Consider the following 22,283-nt stretch of genomic DNA (forward strand, 5'->3'; position numbering starts at 1 on the left):
TTTGGATGGTGATGTTCCTTTGCAGCATCTTCCGTTGTTGATATTTCACAACTCGTTCGCTATGCCCGCGTCTGTTGTGACGTTTTAGGTTTTAAGGTAGATAGGGTGTCTTCCTCCATCTTGGATTTTGAAATACTAGAAAACAAGGTCTAGATCTTTGATGAAATGTGCAAATTTTTATAGTAGTAGGTAATTCATGTGTAAGAATTTTCGTTATAATATAGAAAATGCCATGTTTGATCATATTTATGATTGTATTTTACAAAAATAAGAATCCTTTTGTTTGATTCATTTTTTTCCAACTTTGTCAAATAAGGGGAGGCAACTCAAATGCAAGGGCAGATAATCCAGTTAGTGTTACTTTTACAATAGAATGTGTTAGGAATTTACCCATTTTTACATGTAGCAAGAAAACGAGTCCGGTGACCACATTTTTTCTTTTTCTTATCTGAAAGCATAATATTGAAGCTAATAATCAGGGGCGTAGCTACCCGGAGGCACGACAGCACGTGCATCCACGTCGTTTTCACAAAAAAAAAAAAAAAAGGCAGAAGAGAGAGAGAATAGTTGGTCAATCGGAATCGGAGACTGTTGGTGTCTTTTCCGTCTATCCCGGATATTAGTTTGATAACCTATATACAAGACTTAGTGCTGATGAAGCTGTTCATTCAGAAAAAGATCGTAGCTCCGAAGTTGCGTGCACATTGATTCGGCATGCCAAAAAAGAAATGGCAAAATAAAAATTTATAAATTGAATGTTAAAGGAAACACCTATATTGTCACTTTTTTTAATTGGTGAAATATCATTAAATAACGACATTTGGTTTCAAAATAAAAAAAAATTGGAGATTATGACAAAATCGGAAGGTTACTTGTATCTTTTACAAGATTTTTACTTTTGAATTTGTAATACTCAGTCTAAGATATGTAGTTTTGGAGCACATTTTACAGTGTACAGTTCATCAGTTTGGAATGAGATGTACCAATCGGCATTAGAATTATCAGATCCCTTCGATATCGTTGAAAATATGCCGAGGCGATGTGGTTGACAGACTACCGGAGCCAATCACCCTGCAACCACGCCAAAACAGTATTGGAAAGTCTCATTATTTTTTGCGTTCATAGACCATATGATAAGGCAACTGGAGAGTGGAGTCGCGTCAAGTTATCAGAAAATCGCTTCTTTGTGCTGTATCTGCTTCAACGTGTTGTAGGAAATATCACAAACGAACAAATCTCAATATTGTCTGAAACATACGAAACTGACCTAGCATGTAATTTTGACGAATTTGATTGAGAGGTCGATAGATGCCGAACACGTACGCTGGTTTATAACATCTCGCGAGTGCTACCATGCCATGCTGGCCCTGAGATCTATCAGTCACGGTACTACGTATGTAATTGAAAACAAATGTACAATCAACAATGAACAACGAAAGTTACATAGCATTACTGCATATTCATCGGGATTTCAGTGTGAATGTTGACAAAGTAATAGAGAAGTTTGTTTCTGCCCATGCAGACCCGAAGAGCAGATTTTGGACAATTTTGAGTAAATTCTGTATCACAAATATGTGTTGTTTATGTATTACTATATTCAGAAGATTTATTAATAGTTTTACATTAATAAAATCTACATACAGCTCCTCTTTTAACCGTCCTATGACCGAAAACCGAAAAAAAAAAATTCTGCATAATAGGGTCCCAAAATTTTTGCTTCCACATCGTTTCTTTCTAGCTACGCCCCTGGGCCTATCTTCTCATATTTTATCTCAAAATTCTATGGCGGAAAAATGGGTTTTCCATGCATAATCTATACAAAATCTTGACAATTTTGAACAACCTGTAGCGTGAAAATAAGTCCGGTGACCCATTCTTTTTATTCATGTTTTTAAACAAGCAGGATATGAACTACATTTTGGCAAATTATTAAAAGATTCTATGGATTATAATTTAGACACCCCATCTACCTTAACTAACGTCATCTATGTACTAATGGTAAAAATCAGGGGTTTCGTTATCACAAATTACTTAAAACTTTTACTTAAGTCTTCCATATCCATAGATATAAAGATTTGTGATTGAATTTTGGTTTTACCTGTAGAAAACTTATTTCAAACGGAACACACTGCACATCCTCATTTATAAGGAGATGTTGTTTACCGTGCCCGTAAATTTAGAAACGATCCTGGTAAACTTATATATCCTTTAAATAAACTTATTCTAAAAGGTTACCAATTCAACTATCTCATTAGATTTGATTTTTTGGCTTTTGGTGTTTTAACGCCACTTTTAAGCACCGCATTTAGGCTATTTCGTGGCGGCCAGTTTTTATTGGTGGAGGAAGCCGGAATGCCCGGAGAAAACCACCGACCTTCGATAGGAAAACTGACAATCCTAGTCAATTAAGATTGGAGTCGAGTGCAACCTCAGTGTTGACTGGCTAGTGATTAATACACTAGTAACTACTTAGACCACTCGGTCACCGAGGCCCCTATCTATCTCATTAGATCTTTGAATATTGTTTTTATTGGTATTAATATTGATTTTGTTATCAGTTAATTAAAGACAAACTGAATGTAATTTTCAATATACATATGCACTTTCATGGATCTACAATCTGTCGATTCCTGTGTCTTGGCATTGAACACGGGGTTTTTTTCTGACTGTTTATGACGTCATTACTCTAAATCCAGTTGTAATGATCATGATGATGGATGATTTAGTCTGGGATTCATGCTTTTTTTATTCGTTGTGATTGGCTTTAATTCGCTGTCAATAACTGCGAATACTCTTAGAATGAGAAAGGAAATGGGGAATGTGTCAAAGCGACAACAACCCGACCATAGAGAAGACAACGGCCGAAGGCCACCAATGGGTCTTCAATGTAACGAGAAACTCCCGCACCCGTAGGTGTCCTTCAACTGGCCCCTTAAAAAATATGTATACTAGTACAGTGATAATGGACGTCATACTAAACTCCGAATTACTAACAAAAGAAAATAAATAAAATGACAATAATACATAAATAACAACAGACTACTAGCAGTTAACTGACATGCTTAGAGTCTTTTTGTTGTTGGGATATACAAGTAGCCGGCCACGTCCACTCTAAGTTTTACATTGTGTCATAGATCAAATGTTTTCGATAATTCAGTGTATGTTCACTTGTGTAAATATGTCTTTTGATTGAGTTAAGCCATTTCAATTGATAATTTATATTGTGTCTAATTATGTTTTGATATTGAACTAATGTTTCAGATAAGCCCGGATGATGGTTGGTACCCATTAAAACGTTTAAACCTGATGCATTTGTTTGCACCTGTCATAAGTCAGGAATCTGATGTTCAGTAGTTGTCGTTTGTTGATATGGTTCACTTTGACAAAAATTTTACAAAGGTGTCTTTCGAAGGGACGTCTGGGTATTGAAGATACCTTTAAAATTTCCAGAAAGGTGTTCCATTATAATCAGGTTAAAATATTTTAAAAAACAATTTTATTGTGGATTTCATTCTGACAAACACTCCCGGGAGATTACGAAGAGAAAGAGCAATGAGAACAACACTTATAAGACTAATGAATATACTAAAATGTGTTTTTATTGTTTCCTTATCCATAAATCCCCACAAAGATCGTGGATTTCATACACTTAAGGAGATTACGGAAGCAGGGAAATCACTTAATTATACAAAACATGTTATTTTTAAAACTTTTTCGTATTTTTTAAAAATTGTACATTTTTCAATCTATGTCTTGTTGTAAGTTTCCTCCTGTGACACAAAACGTGCAGCCCTTCTTTGAACTTTTTCAATGCTATCTATGTCTTGTTGTAAGTATGGATCCCAAACAGAGCAAGCATACTCTAGTGATGGTCTTACTAGGGACTTATATGCTTGCTCTTTAATGGATGTTGAACTTATGTTCAGGTTCCTCCTTAGAAAGCCTAGTGTGCTATTAGCTTTCCTGCATATGTTGTTAATATGCACATCCCATTTAAGGTTGGAACTGATGGTGACCTCCAGATATGTTGCTGTTGTTACATGTTCTAATGAATGATTGTGTAATGTGTAGTTAAATGTGATTGTTTTTTTTTATTTCTGGTGACTGAAATTACATTACACTTATCTGGGTGGAATGCCATTTTCCAAGTAGTTTCCAACGATGCCAGTTTGTCGAGATCTTTTTGTAATGTTGATGCATCGGAATTTGATTTTATTGCCAAGTAAACTATTGTGTCGTCTGCAAATAAACGTAATGTGGATGTTAGACCAGTTGGAATGTCATTAATATAGTACAAGAAGAGACTTGGTCCAAGAACTGACCCCCGTGGAACCCCTGACTCAACTGCAACATACTCAGATTTCCCCCCTCTAGAACTACTTACTGTTTACGATTGCTAAGAAAATTTTGTATCCAGTAATTTAATTCCCCCTGTATCCCGTAATGGTGAAGTTTATTAGTTGAAAAAGAATATGAAACTTTATCGAATGCTATATCACTCTAAAAATTGTGTTTAGAGCCTAAACACTTTCCTAAACACATTTGTGAAACCGATTTTTGACATGTTTTAAATCTAAACATGTTTAATATTTAATGTGCTAACAGCCTAAACGTGTCAAGCTATAACGTGCTTAGACTGTAAACATGTTTAGATGTAAAGTGTTTAGACTAGAAACATGTTTTGCTAAAAAGTGCTTAGACTGTAAACATGTTTAGTTGTAAAGTGTTGTATCTGGAAACATGTTTAGCTCTGAAGTGTTTTGTCAGGTAACACGTTTATTTGTGAAGTGTTTTGAATGTAAACATGTTTAGACCATAAAGGTTTATCGTTTTATAGCGATAAGCCGTTATTTCATTAGACCCCAAATAAACTAATATTCCGGAAGGCTAGACCGTATATAAAACGTATGATAGCTCTCAATACTAAATGTTTTCATACCATCACAAATAAAGGAGCCAAACGCATCAAACTAAGAAACCTGAATTTCCAAATCAAATTGATTGTGACTAATATCTTTTCAATCTGAATGAGTATTTTCTTTAATTCAATTGTCGACATTCGACTATTGCATTTTTTCTTCATTTCAAATATTCATTAAACAGTCTAGAACTTTTGAAATGAAATTATTATTATACTAATTCTAGGATTAAAACAAAATTACAACATATGAAAACATTGGATTTTATGTAATTGTTTATTTCCAGTTAATCATTGAACACAATCAAATATAAACTCATAAAATCATAAATTCATATCACCGTACATATACATAATATTGACCAATCAAAACAATTTGAAAGTGTCCTGTTTTCATTTTTCAAGTCAATAAGAGCTTCTCCTTTCTTAGTACCCAACTGCTGGTCACTGGCCTGAAAGATAGAAAAACATCGATAAGCAACTAAGTAGAATTATCTAAAAATATAAGTATACGAACTACAACACCAAAAAGTAAATGCATGATTTAAAATCAAGATAACAACATTAGAACCGTGGTATAAAAGCATAAATGTACTGATGAGTCAATTGATATTTTTAATATAAAACTTCTTTTCATGCTAAATATCATTCATTTGATCAAATATACATTGACATTTTTAAAATCAAATACACTTCGGATTCTTACCTAGCAATATAGTTGCTACTGTGCATTATCTCCTCTTTTAGCATGTGAAGACAAATGATTTCCTCTGCACTTCTCTCATCTAGAATAAAACAATAAATATCAATAAAAATATAAGAAAGCACAACCGCTTATAACTATTGAAGAAAAAACAAGCATCTTTTTATTTATTTTGAGCAAATGTTGATAGTGAGGCCCCTCATGGGGGGGTCCTAGTAATCACATAATCACCATTTTTTTGCCAATATAATCACATAATCATTAAATATTTGCTTATCTTTAGTAATCAAATAATCATAAACTAAAAATACAGTCCTAGGTAATCAAATAATCATGAAATATTTGGCTTAATAATCAAATAATCATTAAAAAAACGGCCAAGTAATCACATAATCAAAAACCCCATGAGGGCCCTCGATAGTGTATTTAGGAAGTGCTAAAACAATGAACTCGATATGACACTGGTTTTGCGAATGATGCACTCGGCAGATTCCGCTTCCCTTCATGTTCCATTATAATCTGCCGAGGAGTACCAAATGAAAATTGTCCTCACAAACTCCTTTCCACACTGAAAATCTAAATTAGTCAATTTGACCAATTTAATTAGTCATTTTGACTGTCCTCTAGATGACAATGCACTTTAATCATTTTGACTATGTTCTTAGTCGTTTGACTAGATGGTTAGTCACATTTGACTGAGTAGGGTGGTCATTATGACTACGTTAGGAAGTCAAAATGACTATATGTCATACTCGTTATGACGAATTGGATTGTTCAATTGACTATGCACATTTGTCAGTTTGACAATTGAATGTAGTCCATATGACTGATTGATATAGTCGGAAGTGACCATGTTGGTTAGTCAACATGATTACTGTGAATAGTCACGACTGTTAGACTGTTATTTTAATTTGTGTTGTGTTTTTTTGTTCTGCCATTTAATTTGTGTGCGTTTCATTCCGTTTCGTTCTGTTATGGTTCATTTCTTCTGTTATTCTACTTTTTGTTGTTTCTCTTCCATGGGATTGACAAATACATCTGGAATATAATATCATTAAAAATACCACAGCAGCAATACTAACAACGACAAATTAATAGTATATAGGACCACAAAGTGCTCAATGTTCAAAACCTTCCTATATCTTAAGTTTCTATGTGTAACCATTACTCAGTGACATATATTAAAGTCTAAAAATCAAATAAAGAAAATAAATTTATTAAAAACTCATTGTTAATTTGAAGTGTTTATTTCAGATATTTTGTCGGTAACAACTCTGCATGTGTCAGTGTGGTATTCTTTATGGTAAAAAATCTCTCAGCTGTGTTCATACAAATAGCAGTCTTCATTTGCTGAAAAATATAATTGTATCATTTTAGAAACTAAAATATAACAATAAACAAGATTATCAGTCATGTTAAAAGTTTAAAGAAAAAACAAATTTTAAAATCTTTGATCTAGTGATTTTATCACTCATCTTATACCATTAATTTGTAATGTAAGCACGGGGGTCTTGACAGCCACCCATCCTATATCACAACATTGTAACATTGTAATGTAAGCACCAGGATCTTGCCAGCCACCCATCTTATACCACAACATTGTAATGTAAGAACCGGGATCTTGCCAGCCACCCATCTTATACCACAAAATTGTAATGTAAGCACCGGGATCTTGCCAGCCACCCATCTTATACCACAACATTGTGATATAAGCACCGGGATCTTGACAGCCACCCATCTTATAACACAACATTGTAATATAAGCACCAGGATCTTGACAGCCAACCATCTTATAACACAACATTGTAATGTAAGCACCAGGATCTTGACAGCCACCCATCCTATATCACAGCATTGAAATGTAAGCACCAGGATCTTGACAGCCACCTTGAGTTTTTAATTCATTGTTGTGAATATCGATTGCAGTGTTTATTTTTAAAAGTTTTTGCTTAGGTGAAAAAAAGATATCGCTAAATACTCTTTTCAATCGACAATACGTTGTATGTGTATCAAAATTGATATCCCGTATACATATCCCCCCTTTTTTATTGTCCTTACGTCAACATGTGCCGATATTACTTTTATTTATACACTCCTTTTTCTTAAATTCAATTTTTGTAAGTTAGAATTAAAACAAACATACATCATACTTACTTTAAACAATTGGTTTATATGACAAAATAACAGTTTCCGTGCCTTCTGGTTTGTTTACATCTACACAGTATATGGAACAAAGGGAACGCGAAAGAGTGCGCGTGAAAACCGATACTCTACACCACGTGGTGCTGTGACCACTAACATAGTCAATTGACCATGCAGGTAGTCATAATGACTTGATGGGTAGTCATATATGCTTTTGACTACCCTTCAGCTGATATTTGACTAACTGAATAGTCATCGTGACTAATTTAGATTTTCAGTGCAAGAACATGATAAGTGCTAGCTAGCATGATAGAACATTAAACAACTCTTATATACAAGATAGTTTGAACACTAAAAGCTCTTGCAAGGACTTGTTTCGTGGGATGGTTCCCCTTTTCTTCTCCTGCATTGACTATACGGTAGTGTACTTGTAAATAATACTTATAACTGTCAATAATCATTTAAAATTGGCAGTACACAGTATAAATCAGTATAATTATAACTCCTTACCTTTCTGAAACAGTTAAGTTACGGTCAGTTATGGTCAGAAATTAACAGCGTGGCCTAAACTTCCAGATGACTGGAAAACAGCCCATGTCTCTCCTGTATACAAAAAAGGCCAAAAATATAACCCCGAAAACTACCGTCCTATATCACTCACATATATTTGTTGCAAACTTTTAGAACACATCGTAGTTAAACACATCATGAAACATGCAGATAATCATAACATTTTATATCCCCTACAGCATGGCTTTTGCAGCTCTAGGTCGATCCTGCGAAACACAACTACTATAATTTATAGACGATGTCTCACTTAACATGGAAAACGGTAAACAAACAGATATTTTGGTCATGGATTTTTCTACACTGTAAAAATAGTGCTTAGAATTTAAACGTGTTGCAAGTGTTATGTGCTTAGGAAAGTGTTTAATTTCTAAGCATTAAAAACTAAATATGTTTTGGCTCTCAGCACTTCGCACTAAACATGTTTTTGGCTCTCAGCACTTTGCAATAAACATGTTTAGCTACATCGTCAAGTATTTGAACCTAAACGTGTTTAAATTCTAAGCACTTTCAATATTAAGACACTTTCCTAAACATGCTAAACACGTTTAGAATTACAACACATTTAGGCCGAAGACGGCATGCATACCACGTGCTAATTTTTGAAGAAGAAACAAAGAACCCGAAGTCAAAGCGACAACACCTGTTTTAATTGACTTTTTTTTGGTTGATTATATAGGGAATCATTGAAGCATGACTGGAGCGGGCCCCCCTTATGCCAGTCAGCGCCCCCCTTTTAAAGTCTATCTCTTTTTCTAATGTGTCGTTTTGTTTCCATTGTGACCCATGGGTGACCGTCCTTTGTTTTTGCTGTTTTATGTGGGATGTGATCTTTCACTGCTTTTGTTATTGTTGTTTTAAAACAGTTCCACTTTTCATTTACACAAAGATGTTGCTGATTTTCAAAGAGAAGTTTATATAAGGTGTTTATTTCTTGTTTAATTGTGCTCCAGTTTGCTTTTTTGTAGAATGGAATTATTCTTGGCTTTTGTTTAAGTTTTGATGAAGCTATTGCAAATTCGGCAAACACAATATCACTGATCAGATAGGTCAGGAATAATTTCAACACGCTGTACTTGGTTTGGTAAGTTTGTAATTATCAGATCAAGAATATTGCATGTCTTTACGTGTAGGGACATCAACAAATTGTGTGAGACATGTGTCGTCAAGTGAGTTAGTTTGTTGATCGGTGCCCGGTGAGCCAAGGCTCCGTGTTGAAGGCCGTACATTGACCTATAATGTTTTACTTTTATAAATTGTTATTTGGATGGAGAGTTGCGGTCTCACTGGCACTCACACCACATCTTCCTATATCTAATTACGGTAAAATTATGAATTTAAAACGGATAAAATAAAATACATAAAATTATGCGGTCAGCCAGTGTTTGATGTGTTTGAGCTTTTAAGCTTGAATTTTTTCCTTTTTTTGAATTTTACTCAGAGTTCAGTATATTTGTGATTTTACTTTTTCTTTCCGGCTGAACGATTTTTTCCTCTAAAGTTAATTATTTTCAACAAAAAGGAGTTAACTTATTAAAACCTGGCCGGATTAGATTTAAACATAAAAAAAATCTACTGTAGGCCGGATTATATCTAGTTTCGTTATCGTATTTTTTCTCGAGTTTACTTTTAATGATTAATCAAAATATTTGCAAATATCTAGGATCATCTAGTTTCGTTATCGTGTTTTCTCGAATTTACTTTAATGATTTATCAAATATTTGCAGCAGTGACCCCTATCCGTGACCTACAGTTGCTAATGTAACTTAACAATGATTGGTTGAGACTCCTGTAACCTTTCTGGAATATTCTGAATTACGTCACTTCCTTTCCCGATAAAACTGTGGTACAGCGTCACGCGTGTTCCAAGAATAAGAGACACAGGGCGTACAAGAACAAGGAAGAACAAAGCCCAACGAAACATTAAGGTAAATTTGGTTTCTTATCAAGTAATGAATATTACTGAATTTTGTTGTCAGTGTAAAACAAGTATTTACGAACATTTTCATTCAAAAGAACGACGGATACCGGCCGGCACACGTGTTTCCATGATAAAATTATTTCCATGCCTTTGTGTGCCGTGCAAATCGTTTACATTTTAAAAAGTGAAAGAACAACGATTCGATTTCAGCTGTGGACTACTATTTGCCATAGCTCAGTAGCTGCAATACTATACACTACAATATAAGTCCAACGAGCTTATTGATCATTTTCGTCTCGAACGTTTTCCAATGATTCCTTTCTAAAACTTCAAGGAAATTGCGTCGCAGTAAATAATTTATGGTCTCGGAAGAAGCTCTCGTACATTGCTTAACTAAATACAAATAAACATCAACGGATTGGTGTAATGAATTTAAATGATCAAAATTTCTATTCTTGGCCTTTGTTCAGTTTTAAAAAGGGGGGTTAAAACATGTGCTTGTACGGTAAAAATTCTGTACAAGGAAAATGTGAAATATTTCCTTATATAAGTATTTCTATCTTTATTAAACAAGATGACACCTTTCCAACTACCTGTTTAATAAGCTTAAAAAAAACAGAATTTTAAAATATTTCTCAAAATGATATAATAATAATAATAATAATAAATTCTTTATTAAAGAGGGTAAACTCAGTTAGTTACAATAAACTAATCTTCCCTGAGGCCCTCGCATACAAATGACAATACAATCAAAACAGATATTTACACATAGTTAATTTACAGTCATGTAGTTCAATGTATTGTTATTAACACAGGGCTTTCCATTGAAGCCGGTAGCCGGCGGAAATCCGCCGTTTGCGGTGGCTTCAAGTGCCGGCTACTTCACTGACAAAAATATAAATTCAAAAAGAAAAAAAATATCTTTTTCAAATGTTTACAGCTAGCCGAGAGACGTATTGTCGCAAAGTCGCGGTCGCGATTAACAAGGGATGAAAAGTCAGTGTTTACCTTGGGCTAAGTATAGATCACATGAATTCAGGTCACTGATTGGTTGTCTATTTAAAGTCATAATGCATCGTTTCTTTTCGAAGATAACAAGAGAGACGTTCCGGTGATCATTGAACGATAACAATAGAAACGTTCCGATGGTCATTAACTCGTTGGCATTTTTCTGGCTTTTAAAACGTGAAGACAATCAGATAGGATGACAAGCTTATGTTATGGAATAACATCAGTCAATTGAAGAAAGTGTAGTAGATCTCATTGTTCAGAATCTGGAAAACAGTATCTTTTGAAGTTAATTTTTAAAGCCCACGTGGTGTTCAGAGAATCATTCAATCAAGGTAAAAACCGATAGTAGAATATTGTCGACTCGACCTCAAATAAATAACATTTCCAAATGATTTATGTACCCGACTTATTGAACAGTTTACAAAAAAAAAGAGAAAATCAGAGGATATATCAATTTTCTGTCAATGCTTGAGAAATAATTGTATGATTTAAATACGCGCGCGTAACAGTTTTTAGAAAGAAAAGGGGGTCATTTGTTTACAAATGCATGTACAAAAATGTAGTTATGCAAAATAAATCGATCAAGATTTCTAACAAACCGGATTATTATATAAATAGAACTCCTTCAAAAGTGAATGAATTTTAAGCATAAGGTAATAAAAATAAAAAACTATAACATAAAAAAAAAAAAATTTCTTCGAGATTTTTTTTTTCTTTCTTTAATTTTATACATAAAAATGGTCCTTTGAAAGATGGAATTAGATGCCAGGAGATTGCGAGAATGCAGGATTTAGCTCTATTTATGCCAGAGCTTCTGGGGGCCTTGAGCGGCCCCCATACCCCCTGCCGTAAGGCACCAAGCTTACAGCTTGGTGGGCGTCTGGCTTCGCCGAACACATGTTACAGCCGCCTATAATTTTAATTGAGCCTACTACTTCAATTTCAAGGGAAAGCCCTGTTAACATAAAATATAATGCTGTTGAAGATATAGAAAACATGTTGCATAAATTTACACATTGTACTTTGTGATTTCTATTTATATAATTCCTGACAAGGAACCAAAAGCCATATATGAAATTGAGTAGCCCAGCATTTTTAATTCAAAGTCATTGTACATGTATTGTATGTCTTTTATGTATGTTCTAATGTACTGTAGCTCATTAACTTGTGAGTGAAGCAAAAAAGATTGGGAAATGTGAACGATTGTGTTTAATTTTGTACTGTAATGTCTGAAACAGGAAGGGCCTTGTGATTAGGAAATAAAGAATTCTATTTGATTTGTCATGTCCTGTTTTTATGAACGAAATAATCTGGGAACACTACACATAGTGATGAGTTTTCTGTTGAAACAAATTTAATAGACCACTTTCGAGTTCATCCGTCACCGGAAAAAACTCGTCAATTATGCGCGCCTTTATGGCGTCATTTACCAGATAGAGGGGGTCGCCTGTATCCCTGCACCATTTACGTTCATCAAGCATCTTGGTGATCGTCATTGTGCAGGATAAACTAGAAGTAATGGTTGTTCTGTAGGTACTTAATGACAATTCCCTAATGACATCAATGCTGATTGTCAATTTTGAGAATTCAATTTGTCGTATAATTCGTACAATATAGAATTATTGTTTTCCAACCACTCGCTCAACATTGGAATGGAAGTGACAACGCCCCTAAACGCACAAATGACGTTCACTAAAACCAGAGTTTTTGACGGAAATGCATCGAACTCGAAAGTTGTCTATTAAAACAACTTTCACTATAGCAAGTTGAAATTGGCAGAGTTATGAGGGAATATGCTCACTTTGACCTCGAAAAGGGCAATTAAAGGGAAGTCATTCTTGCCAAAATTTTGTCAAATGAAACCTGAGGTGTCTACAAAGGTTTTAGTTGTCCTAAATCATCATCTGTACATGTAAATCAGAAAATTTCAATGAAATTGGAAAAAGGAAATTAATTAAGGTATTTCATCTTCAAGCATGTCAAGACGATTTATATTCTGATGGGTTCATTTCTAATCAAGTTAAATACAATTATGAAATATTCTTTATTACAGCAACATGGCAAAAACAGGACCAGCAATTGGAATAGATCTTGGAACTACATACTCCTGTGTTGGAGTATTCCAGCATGGCAAAGTTGAAATCATTGCCAATGATCAAGGAAACAGAACAACCCCAAGCTATGTCGCCTTCACAGACACCGAAAGATTAATAGGTGATGCTGCCAAGAACCAAGTGGCAATGAACCCAGTCAACACAGTTTTTGGTAAGCTATTTTAAATAGATAGCATGTACATTGAAAATGCTCATTATATTATTTAAATGCACATTATGTTAAATATATAAAAGAATCTTCAAATTTGAATTTTATCTGTGTTAAATGAAGGTAATTTGGACCATGTTTGGTGATGATGATACAACAACCATTCATTCGCGGTTTCCACCAGAGGACATGCCTGTTGTCTATGTGATGGTTTTAGCCCTTCCTTGGAAGTCTGAATCATCATGGTTCCAAATTTCTCTTCATCTTGTGTCAGTCTTTATAAAATCATACAATTATTAAAAATAATGTCCTGAACATGTATTAATTGTTTTCCAATGGACATTAAACAAAGTTGAAACCATAATCAATCATGTTGTAAAAATTGCAGTTTAACCATACCTTTCTGTGTATGTTCTAACAGATGCCAAGAGATTAATTGGTAGAAAGTTTGATGACGCTACAGTACAATCAGACATGAAGCATTGGCCTTTCACTGTTGTCAATGATGCCACCAAACCTAAAATTACAGTAGACTACAAAGGAGAATCAAAAACATTTTTCCCTGAGGAAATTTCATCAATGGTGCTTGTAAAAATGAAAGAAACTGCAGAAGCATATCTTGGAAAGGTTAGTGTTAATAACTCCTTGTTTTTTTGAGAATTTATAATGATATAGTGAATCTTTTGATGAAATATTGAAAGAAAACGGCATGTCCACATGTTGACACAAGGGATCAGTTTGAGGGTGACCCTTCTGTTGCCACTTGAAGCAACCATAAATGACATCATCTGATCTGAAACACACAGAAAAAATTAAATAACAAAAATAGTGGAGGAAAATTCAAAATGGAAAGTCTGTAATCAAATGGTAAAACCAAAAGCTCGCACATCAATGGATGGATAACAACTGTCATATACCTGACTTGTTCATGTTCTTATGTAGAAATTGAAAATGGTGGATTAAATCTGGTTTTATAGCTGGCTTAACCTCTAACCTGTATGACAGTTCCACAAAATTCCGAGATTAAATTATTTAGATTAATGTTTAAATGTTTGATTCTCTTACAGTTAGTCAACAACAGTGTCATTACAGTCCCAGCTTATTTTAATGATTCACAAAGACAAGCAACAAAGGATGCTGGTACCATCTCTGGAATGAATGTTCTACGTATTATCAATGAGCCAACTGCAGCTGCTATTGCTTATGGTTTGGATAAGAAAGTAAGTAGAATTTTTCCTACGCTAAGAGGTCTTCTGTAAATAAAAATAATGGGAGATTATGTTGTGTTGTCCATTAACTTGTATCAGTTATCAGTGTTCTCCCCAAAAATTTCATATAGCATCCTGGTAAACAGAGCATTTTAAGATACCATCTTATTATTAGAAATTATAGCATCACATTACCATGATGGTAAAAGGCCCTGGGGAAAACACTGGTTATTTGGCTCGAGATATTGTTTCAATATAACAAATATACATGTTTGAATGTCATTAAGTTGTCAGAATAAATATCAGTTTAGCCTCTTAAAAGTATGTGTTTGGGTTCCCTTGCATACATGAAAAAGCCTTAAGAGTAGTGATAGTTTTTCCTTTGAAAAGCTTAAACTTGAGTTCAACCTTGTTTCTAAAGTGCTATGATTGCATTGATTTATTATTAATAAAGAATTTATTTGGTTCATCTAGGTAGGTGGAGAAAGAAATGTACTCATCTTTGACTTGGGTGGTGGAACTTTTGATGTGTCAATCCTTACAATTGAGGATGGTATTTTTGAAGTTAAATCAACCTCTGGTGATACCCACTTGGGTGGTGAAGACTTTGACAACAGAATGGTCAATCATTTCATTCAAGAATTCAAACGCAAGCACAAAAAAGACATTAGTGAAAACAAGCGTGCTGTCCGACGACTTAGAACTGCTTGTGAAAGGGCAAAGAGAACCCTTTCTTCAAGCACACAAGCAAGTGTTGAGATTGACTCTCTGTTTGAAGGAGTTGACTTTTATACAAGCATCACAAGAGCCAGGTTTGAGGAATTGAATGCAGATCTTTTCAGAGGAACCATGGAACCAGTCGAAAAAGCTCTACGTGATGCTAAACTAGACAAGGCTGCTGTCCATGAAATTGTCTTGGTAGGTGGATCAACCAGAATTCCAAAAATCCAGAAGTTACTTCAGGACTTTTTCAACGGCAAAGAATTGAACAAATCCATTAATCCTGATGAAGCTGTTGCATATGGTGCAGGTATAACATTTGAAATTATGTTCTTTTTATCAGTGTTAAATGATAGGAATTTGGACCATGTATGGTGATGATGATACAACAACCATTCATTCGCGGTTTCCACCAGAGGACATGCCTGTTGTCTATGTGATGGTATCTAGCCCTTCCTTGGAAGTCTGAATCATCATGGTTCCAAGTTACTTTCATCTTTTGTCTGTCTTTAACCACACGTTGAGGTTATTTATATTATGGTCCAGAACATGCATGAAATATTTGCCACTGGACAAAAGCAATCAATCATATTAAGGCCTAAATTAAAATATTGTTTGTTTGCCCTTTTCCGACCCAATGTTTTGAAACAGGGTAGGTAGGTAGGTAAAATATTTTATTTTTTTCCCAAAAAAAATAACTTGGCTCGGTATATTATTTGTTATGGGTATTTTATAGATACAAAATCTGCATAATGTCATTTTTTTTGTCCGTTTTGTTTTTGCAAATAAGTTTTCCGCTGGGACTATTAGTTTTGAAAAAAAAATATATAAGAGATAACTTTGTACTGGTAAGATAATGTCCGGGCAGACTTATATTACTACATTAGTAGAAAAAGTCCCTAGAGTGTTACAAATTTCGTGTGTGCCTTTTTTCCCAATAAAAATGCTATAAGACTTAAAACTCAATTGTCACGTATTTAGCATCACATTTATAAATGATCTGTATGGAAAACTTGGCGATTTTACTGCCAGATATTCTCCACTTTACAGGGTTTAGTCACTTTTGGTTTATGTCATATATAAATAATTTAGCGGCATCGTTAACATAATCATTCTGATATGCGGATCACAAAAGGCCATCCCTACATAGAATACAACGTCCGTTTACAAATTGTACACACGTTAATACTTTTGTATCAAACGAACTTTTTTGTAAATAAACCCTGCTCTTTAAGTTTAAAGGTACAGAGTAACGTACTTCATATCACGATTTCAGAAAGCGTTCAACATCGATTTCAAACAAATGCTTTGAAACTTCAAATGCAAGTGTTCATGTCAAACGCTCAGGTGATACCAAACGGACTGGACCTTATACGTAAAGATAAAACCCGAGGATTCCGGTAAAAAAGTTTTGAGCGGGAAATACAAATATAAGATTTTTGGTAGGAACGAAAAAATAAAATAAAATAAAATCTTGCTGGTAAATACAAATAAAAGATTTTCAGGCGGAACGAATTGATAGGGTCGGTCGGTAAAGGGCAAACAAACAATATTTTAATTTAAGCCTAACTGGATTTTTAAAAAAGGGATCATTTTGTGTCATCTTAATAGGAAGTTTAAACATTACATTGTCAATAGAAGTATAATGTGTCCAGGATGTATATTTAGTTTGAAAGTAATAGTGTTCTTAAAAAAATGAAAAAGGTACAAATAGTTTTGACATGTATGCACATTAACTAGACAACAAGCCATGTATTGCTTGGTACAGAGATTACATAGATTACTATTTTTTTCAGCCGTGCAGGCAGCCATTTTGTCAGGTGACAAGTCAGAAGAGGTACAAGACTTGTTATTGTTAGATGTTACCCCTCTGTCTCTCGGTATTGAAACAGCTGGAGGTGTGATGACAGCTTTAATCAAACGTAATACAACCATTCCAACAAAACAGACCCAAACCTTCACTACCTACTCTGACAATCAGCCTGGTGTATTAATCCAGGTTTATGAAGGAGAGAGAGCTATGACCAAGGACAACAACTTGCTTGGAAAGTTTGAATTAACTGGAATACCTCCAGCACCAAGAGGTGTGCCCCAGATTGAAGTCACCTTTGACATTGATGCCAATGGTATCCTCAATGTATCTGCAGTAGATAAGAGTACTGGTAAAGAGAACAAAATCACCATCACTAATGACAAAGGTAAGATTTTGTGATTGCTAAATCTCAAGTGTGACAATGTATGATGATGATGATACAACAACCATTCATTCGCGGTTTCCACCAGAGGACATGCCTGTTGTCTATGTGATGGTGTCTAGACCTTCCTTGGAAGTCTGAGTCAACATTGTTCACACTTGCTCCAAGTTTCTTTTCATCTTTTGTCTGTCTTCATTGAAAGAAAAAAAACTGCTAGTTTAGGTTACAAAAATTGTCGTCCTGAATATGCATGAAATATTTGCTACTGGACATTAAGCAAACCAGGAATCATATTGAAAATAGATTGTCTCGCCTTCGATACACACACAGATTACAATCCGGCGACAGTGTGAACTATTTGTTTAAAGCTTTTATTTTTCAGAAGGTAGAAGACCTGGATGCTTCATACATTTACTTTGTATGCAGATGACTTATGTTGAGAAGTTTCTGTCTGTCATATCTCCAGTTTATGTTGTGTGAATTTCTCACTTATTATGAGTAATAGGATAGCAACTGAACACGTTAGAAATATTGTAATGGTGAATATTAGCTCACCAGCTTACTCGAAAAGACATATACATTTTTCTCATCACTTCTGTTTGACCACTTATTTTAACAAAAACTTTAAAAGAAACTGTTTGTATTTTCAGTAAAAAAATTAAATTGCGATTAGTTGAGCAAGAAACCTCTGTATGTTCAGACTTGTAATGTTGGTAGCATGAGATATATCATTGATAAAGGTCGTAAGCTATTGCAGTTCTTGGCCATACTGGCTTGGCTACATGTAGTCTATCTCATGCATACAAGTTATTTACAGAAAGAACCAGATCTGATATGTTTGACTTGTTTTATACTTCAGGTCGTTTGAGCAAAGAAGAAATTGAACGTATGGTCAATGATGCTGAGAAATACAAGGCAGAAGACGAGCAACAGAAGGATCGTATCACCGCCAAAAATAGTCTAGAAAGCTACTCATTTAACATGAAACAAACAGTTGAAGATGAAAAACTCAAGGATAAAATCAGTGAAAGTGACAAAAAGGAAATCATGGACAAATGTGACGAAATCATTAAATGGTTGGATGCCAACAATCTGGCCGAGAAAGAAGAATTTGAACACAAACAGAAAGAACTTGAGGGAGTGTGTAATCCAATCATCACTAAACTGTACCAGTCTGCTGGTGGAGCCCCAGGTGGTGGTATGCCAAACTTTGGAGGAGCTGGTGGACCCCCAGGAGGTGCACCTGGAGCAGGAGGCACTGGTGGAAGTGGTGGACCAACCATTGAAGAGGTCGACTAAAGAACAAAAACTAAGAAACACTTCAAACACTGGTGTATTGGACTTGATAAACAAATCATTGGAAATTTTTTTAAGAACAAAATGAATACAAATGTTGTCCATTGTTCATAAGCTTTATTTTTTTCATTTTTGGCATTGTTATTTTTTGATAACACTAATAGACATTCATCCCTTACAACTTGCATATAAGAAAGAATAAAATAGAAAGCAGACTAACAAATTGTTATGTCAACACATTTTGTTGTCTTACTGTTACATTTTTGATGCGTCAGTGCTTGATTAAAGAAATCATGAACATTTATTTGTTTTATTCTGTTACATAATGTTTTTTTCCAACCACTACAGTGATGTTAGTTTTCAAGGTCAAATAAAATAAATCATGGAGAGTTTCACAATGTCACAATGAGGGATTCTTTTCACCTTCTGTTGCCTAGTTCGCTAAATTACTAGAAGACAATTTGGTTATGATCTTGGCATGATGTATGCTGCTCATTACTTTGCACTGCCTGTTGTCGTCTTTACTTTTGCAAAAACATTTTCTGAGACTATTACCGGTATGCCAAATCAGCAATTGGAACTTAATTTGGGCACTATTTAAATAGGTCACTGGTGTATAGTTTCAAAATTGCGTCTTAAACGTTCCCATCTGGTATGATACATTCTAAAAGGTGATCAGGTTTTTCTTGCAGAACGTGACCAATATGAAAATGTGATCATGTGGTTTCATTACTATTCTGACAACTATTCATTTAGAATTCAGATAATGTAGATGCTAGTGATAAAATGTCACAAGAGAACAAAAATAGTTATTGTGCAAACCTCAACTTGGGACTAGTCAGTAGTGGGACAGGTAAAATTATAAATCAGTTGGCTAAAGAGGGACACTGGCATAAAAACAAGACAAAAAGCACAAGATGAGTACCGAAGGTCGGTTCAAAATCAACAGAATGTCTGATGTTTTAAAACCTTCAGATATATCGGTGGCGGATCCAGAAATTTTCACAAGTGGGGGCCCGCTCCAGTGATTCCCTATATAAGCAACCAATTTTTTTCCCAAAAGGGGGGAGGGTTGGGTGGGCCCTAAATCCGCCTCTGTATATAGTAATAACTATTGAGCTGTGTTTTAATATAAAGTTTACATTTCAATTCAAAGGTGCAAGACCTAATCACATCTTGCCTTGTATGCATTTTACCTAATGTGAGAAAATTTATGACATTTTGTAAACTTTTTTGTCGTGTGAATTTCTCGCTTGAGAAATAAGATAACTATTTAGCAAATGGGTTCTTCGAAACCTTTGTGGGACGTTACCTAACCTCTCATTTCATGAATCGGTGATCAATGTTTTTCTCAAATACTATAAGCATTAAGTCTACTATATTTGGTGTATGGAATGACAGTATGGTGTTCATTTCAGTCCAGCAGGTTTCATCTGACTTGACCTGATTTTTTATTGTGTAATTGCCAAGTAAAGTGGATTTTTTTGTCTGTTCACAGTTCTATGAGCAATACATGTAGGTCAACTGTGAATGGAGTGATTGTAAGAGGTACATATGTAACATCTGGCCATGATCTATTTTTTATGGTAAAAAGGTCCCATGTAAAGTTTTTATACGCCCATCAAAATTTGACGGGACGTATTATGGTATACAAATGTCCGGCGTAAACATGTCGCACGGTAACTTGAGAACGACTTATCCAAATTTCATGAAACTTAATATAGTTGTTTCTTATGATGGTCAAATGATCTGTATACTTTTTGGTGAAAACAAGATTTAAACTTTTTTGAGTTACGGCACTTTGTAATTAAAACAGGGGTGTGTTTTTTTCACATGTCGCACCGTATCTCAAAAACGTTTCTTGATTATTGCTGAAAACTTTACACACTTCTTAGTTATATTAATCTTAATATCTGTATACATTTTGGTGATGATTCAAAATTTCATTTTTGAGTATTTTGTAAAAAAGGGGGAAGGTTTTTTTTACATGTCGTGCCGTATATCAAAAACGATTTATGATTATTGCTTAAAACTTTACACACTTCTTTGTTATATTAATCTAAAGATCTGTATACTTTTTGGTGATGATTCAAAATTTCATTTTTGAGTTATTGAGTATTTTATAAAAAAAGGGGAGGTGTTTTTTACATGTCGTGCCGTATCTCAAAAACGATTTATGATTATTGCTTAAAACTTTACACACTTCTTTGTTATATTAATCTTAAGATCTGTATACTTTTTGGTGATGACTCAAAATTTTATTTTTGAGTTATTGAGTATTTTGTAAAAAAGGGGAGGTTTTTTTTTACATGTCGCGCCGTATCTCAAAAACAATTTATGATTATTGCTTGAAACTGTACACACTTCTTTGTTATACTTATTTAAAGATCTGTATACTTTTTGGTTTTAGAAAGCACAAGACCTGGATGCCTTATGATGTGAAGTTTCCATCCGTCATATGTCCATTGACCTTGACTTCATTTTTCATGATTCAGCAACTACTTGGAATAAAAGTGAAGATTTGTTTTTAATATCAATTTCTCCTTATGAGTATTAGGATAATTATATTTGGTGTTTTCGGTACCTTTGCAAGGTCTTCGTGCCTGTCTGACCCATTTTATGACATTGACCTCATTGCATGGATCAGTGAACAAGGATAAATTTTGGTGGTCAAGTCCACATCTCCGATACTATAAGCAATAGGTTAATGTATTTGTTGTATGGAAGGATTGTAAGGTATACATGTCTAACTGCAGGTGTCATCTGACCTTTTCATGGTTCAGTTGTGATGGGTAATATAAAAAAGATGTGGTTTAATTGACAATCAAACAAATGGAAGTTTTAATTACCTTAACTGGCTATACAGCCCTTGCAAAGTCGGTTATTGACAATGAGCCAACTCTCCTTAAGAGACCAAATGATTATCAACTATAGGTCACAGACACTGTACAGCTTTCAACAATGTGCAAAGCCCAAACCACAGTCCCAGGTTAAGAGGAGGGTTGGGATCCCGCCACATTTTGTAGGTGAGTGCCTGTCAAAGTCGGGAGCTTGTAATTCAGTGGCGGTTTTTAGATGAGACGTTACATATTTGTTTTTCAGTAATTTTTTATACGACCGCAAAAATTTAAAAATTTTTGGTCGTATATTGGTATTACGTTGGCGCTGTCGTCGTAGTCCGAAGACATTTGGTTTTCGCACTATAACTTTAGTATAAGTAAATAGAAATCTATGAAATTTTAACACAAGGTTAATGACCACAAAAGGAAGGTTGGGATTGATTTTGGGAGTTTTGGTCCCAACAGTTTAGGAATTAGGGGCCAAAAAGGGCCAAAATAAG

The 22,283-nt window shown here is 34.6% G+C and overlaps 1 protein-coding gene and 3 long non-coding RNA genes across 4 annotated transcripts; 1 reads left to right on the plus strand and 3 right to left on the minus strand.

Moving 5' to 3' along the window:
* Window positions 1-5,240: 5,240 nt before the first annotated feature.
* LOC139510477 (uncharacterized) lies at window positions 5,241-8,623 on the minus strand. The gene is made up of 3 exons (XR_011661889.1): window positions 8,274-8,623; window positions 5,625-5,703; window positions 5,241-5,370 (listed from the first exon to the last, which is right to left on the minus strand). It is a non-coding gene; the product is annotated as an uncharacterized lncRNA (long non-coding RNA).
* Window positions 6,822-8,034, minus strand: LOC139510476 (uncharacterized). The gene is made up of 2 exons (XR_011661888.1): window positions 7,776-8,034; window positions 6,822-6,971 (listed from the first exon to the last, which is right to left on the minus strand). It is a non-coding gene; the product is annotated as an uncharacterized lncRNA (long non-coding RNA).
* Window positions 8,624-9,147: 524 nt separating the features above from the next.
* LOC139510123 (heat shock cognate 71 kDa protein) lies at window positions 9,148-19,247 on the plus strand. The gene is made up of 8 exons (XM_071296433.1): window positions 9,148-9,414; window positions 10,058-10,258; window positions 13,316-13,527; window positions 13,946-14,151; window positions 14,592-14,744; window positions 15,207-15,762; window positions 17,249-17,650; window positions 18,507-19,247. The coding sequence occupies exons 3-8, from the start codon at window positions 13,320-13,322 to the stop codon at window positions 18,944-18,946; spliced, it is 1,965 nt and encodes a 654-aa protein (XP_071152534.1). The 5' UTR covers window positions 9,148-9,414; window positions 10,058-10,258; window positions 13,316-13,319; the 3' UTR covers window positions 18,947-19,247.
* Window positions 15,298-19,284, minus strand: LOC139510131 (uncharacterized). The gene is made up of 2 exons (XR_011661837.1): window positions 17,023-19,284; window positions 15,298-16,050 (listed from the first exon to the last, which is right to left on the minus strand). It is a non-coding gene; the product is annotated as an uncharacterized lncRNA (long non-coding RNA).
* Window positions 19,285-22,283: the final 2,999 nt, after the last annotated feature.

Source organism: Mytilus edulis, chromosome 2 (genome assembly GCF_963676685.1).
Source record: "Mytilus edulis chromosome 2, xbMytEdul2.2, whole genome shotgun sequence".
NCBI classification, from domain to species: domain Eukaryota; kingdom Metazoa; phylum Mollusca; class Bivalvia; order Mytilida; family Mytilidae; genus Mytilus; species Mytilus edulis.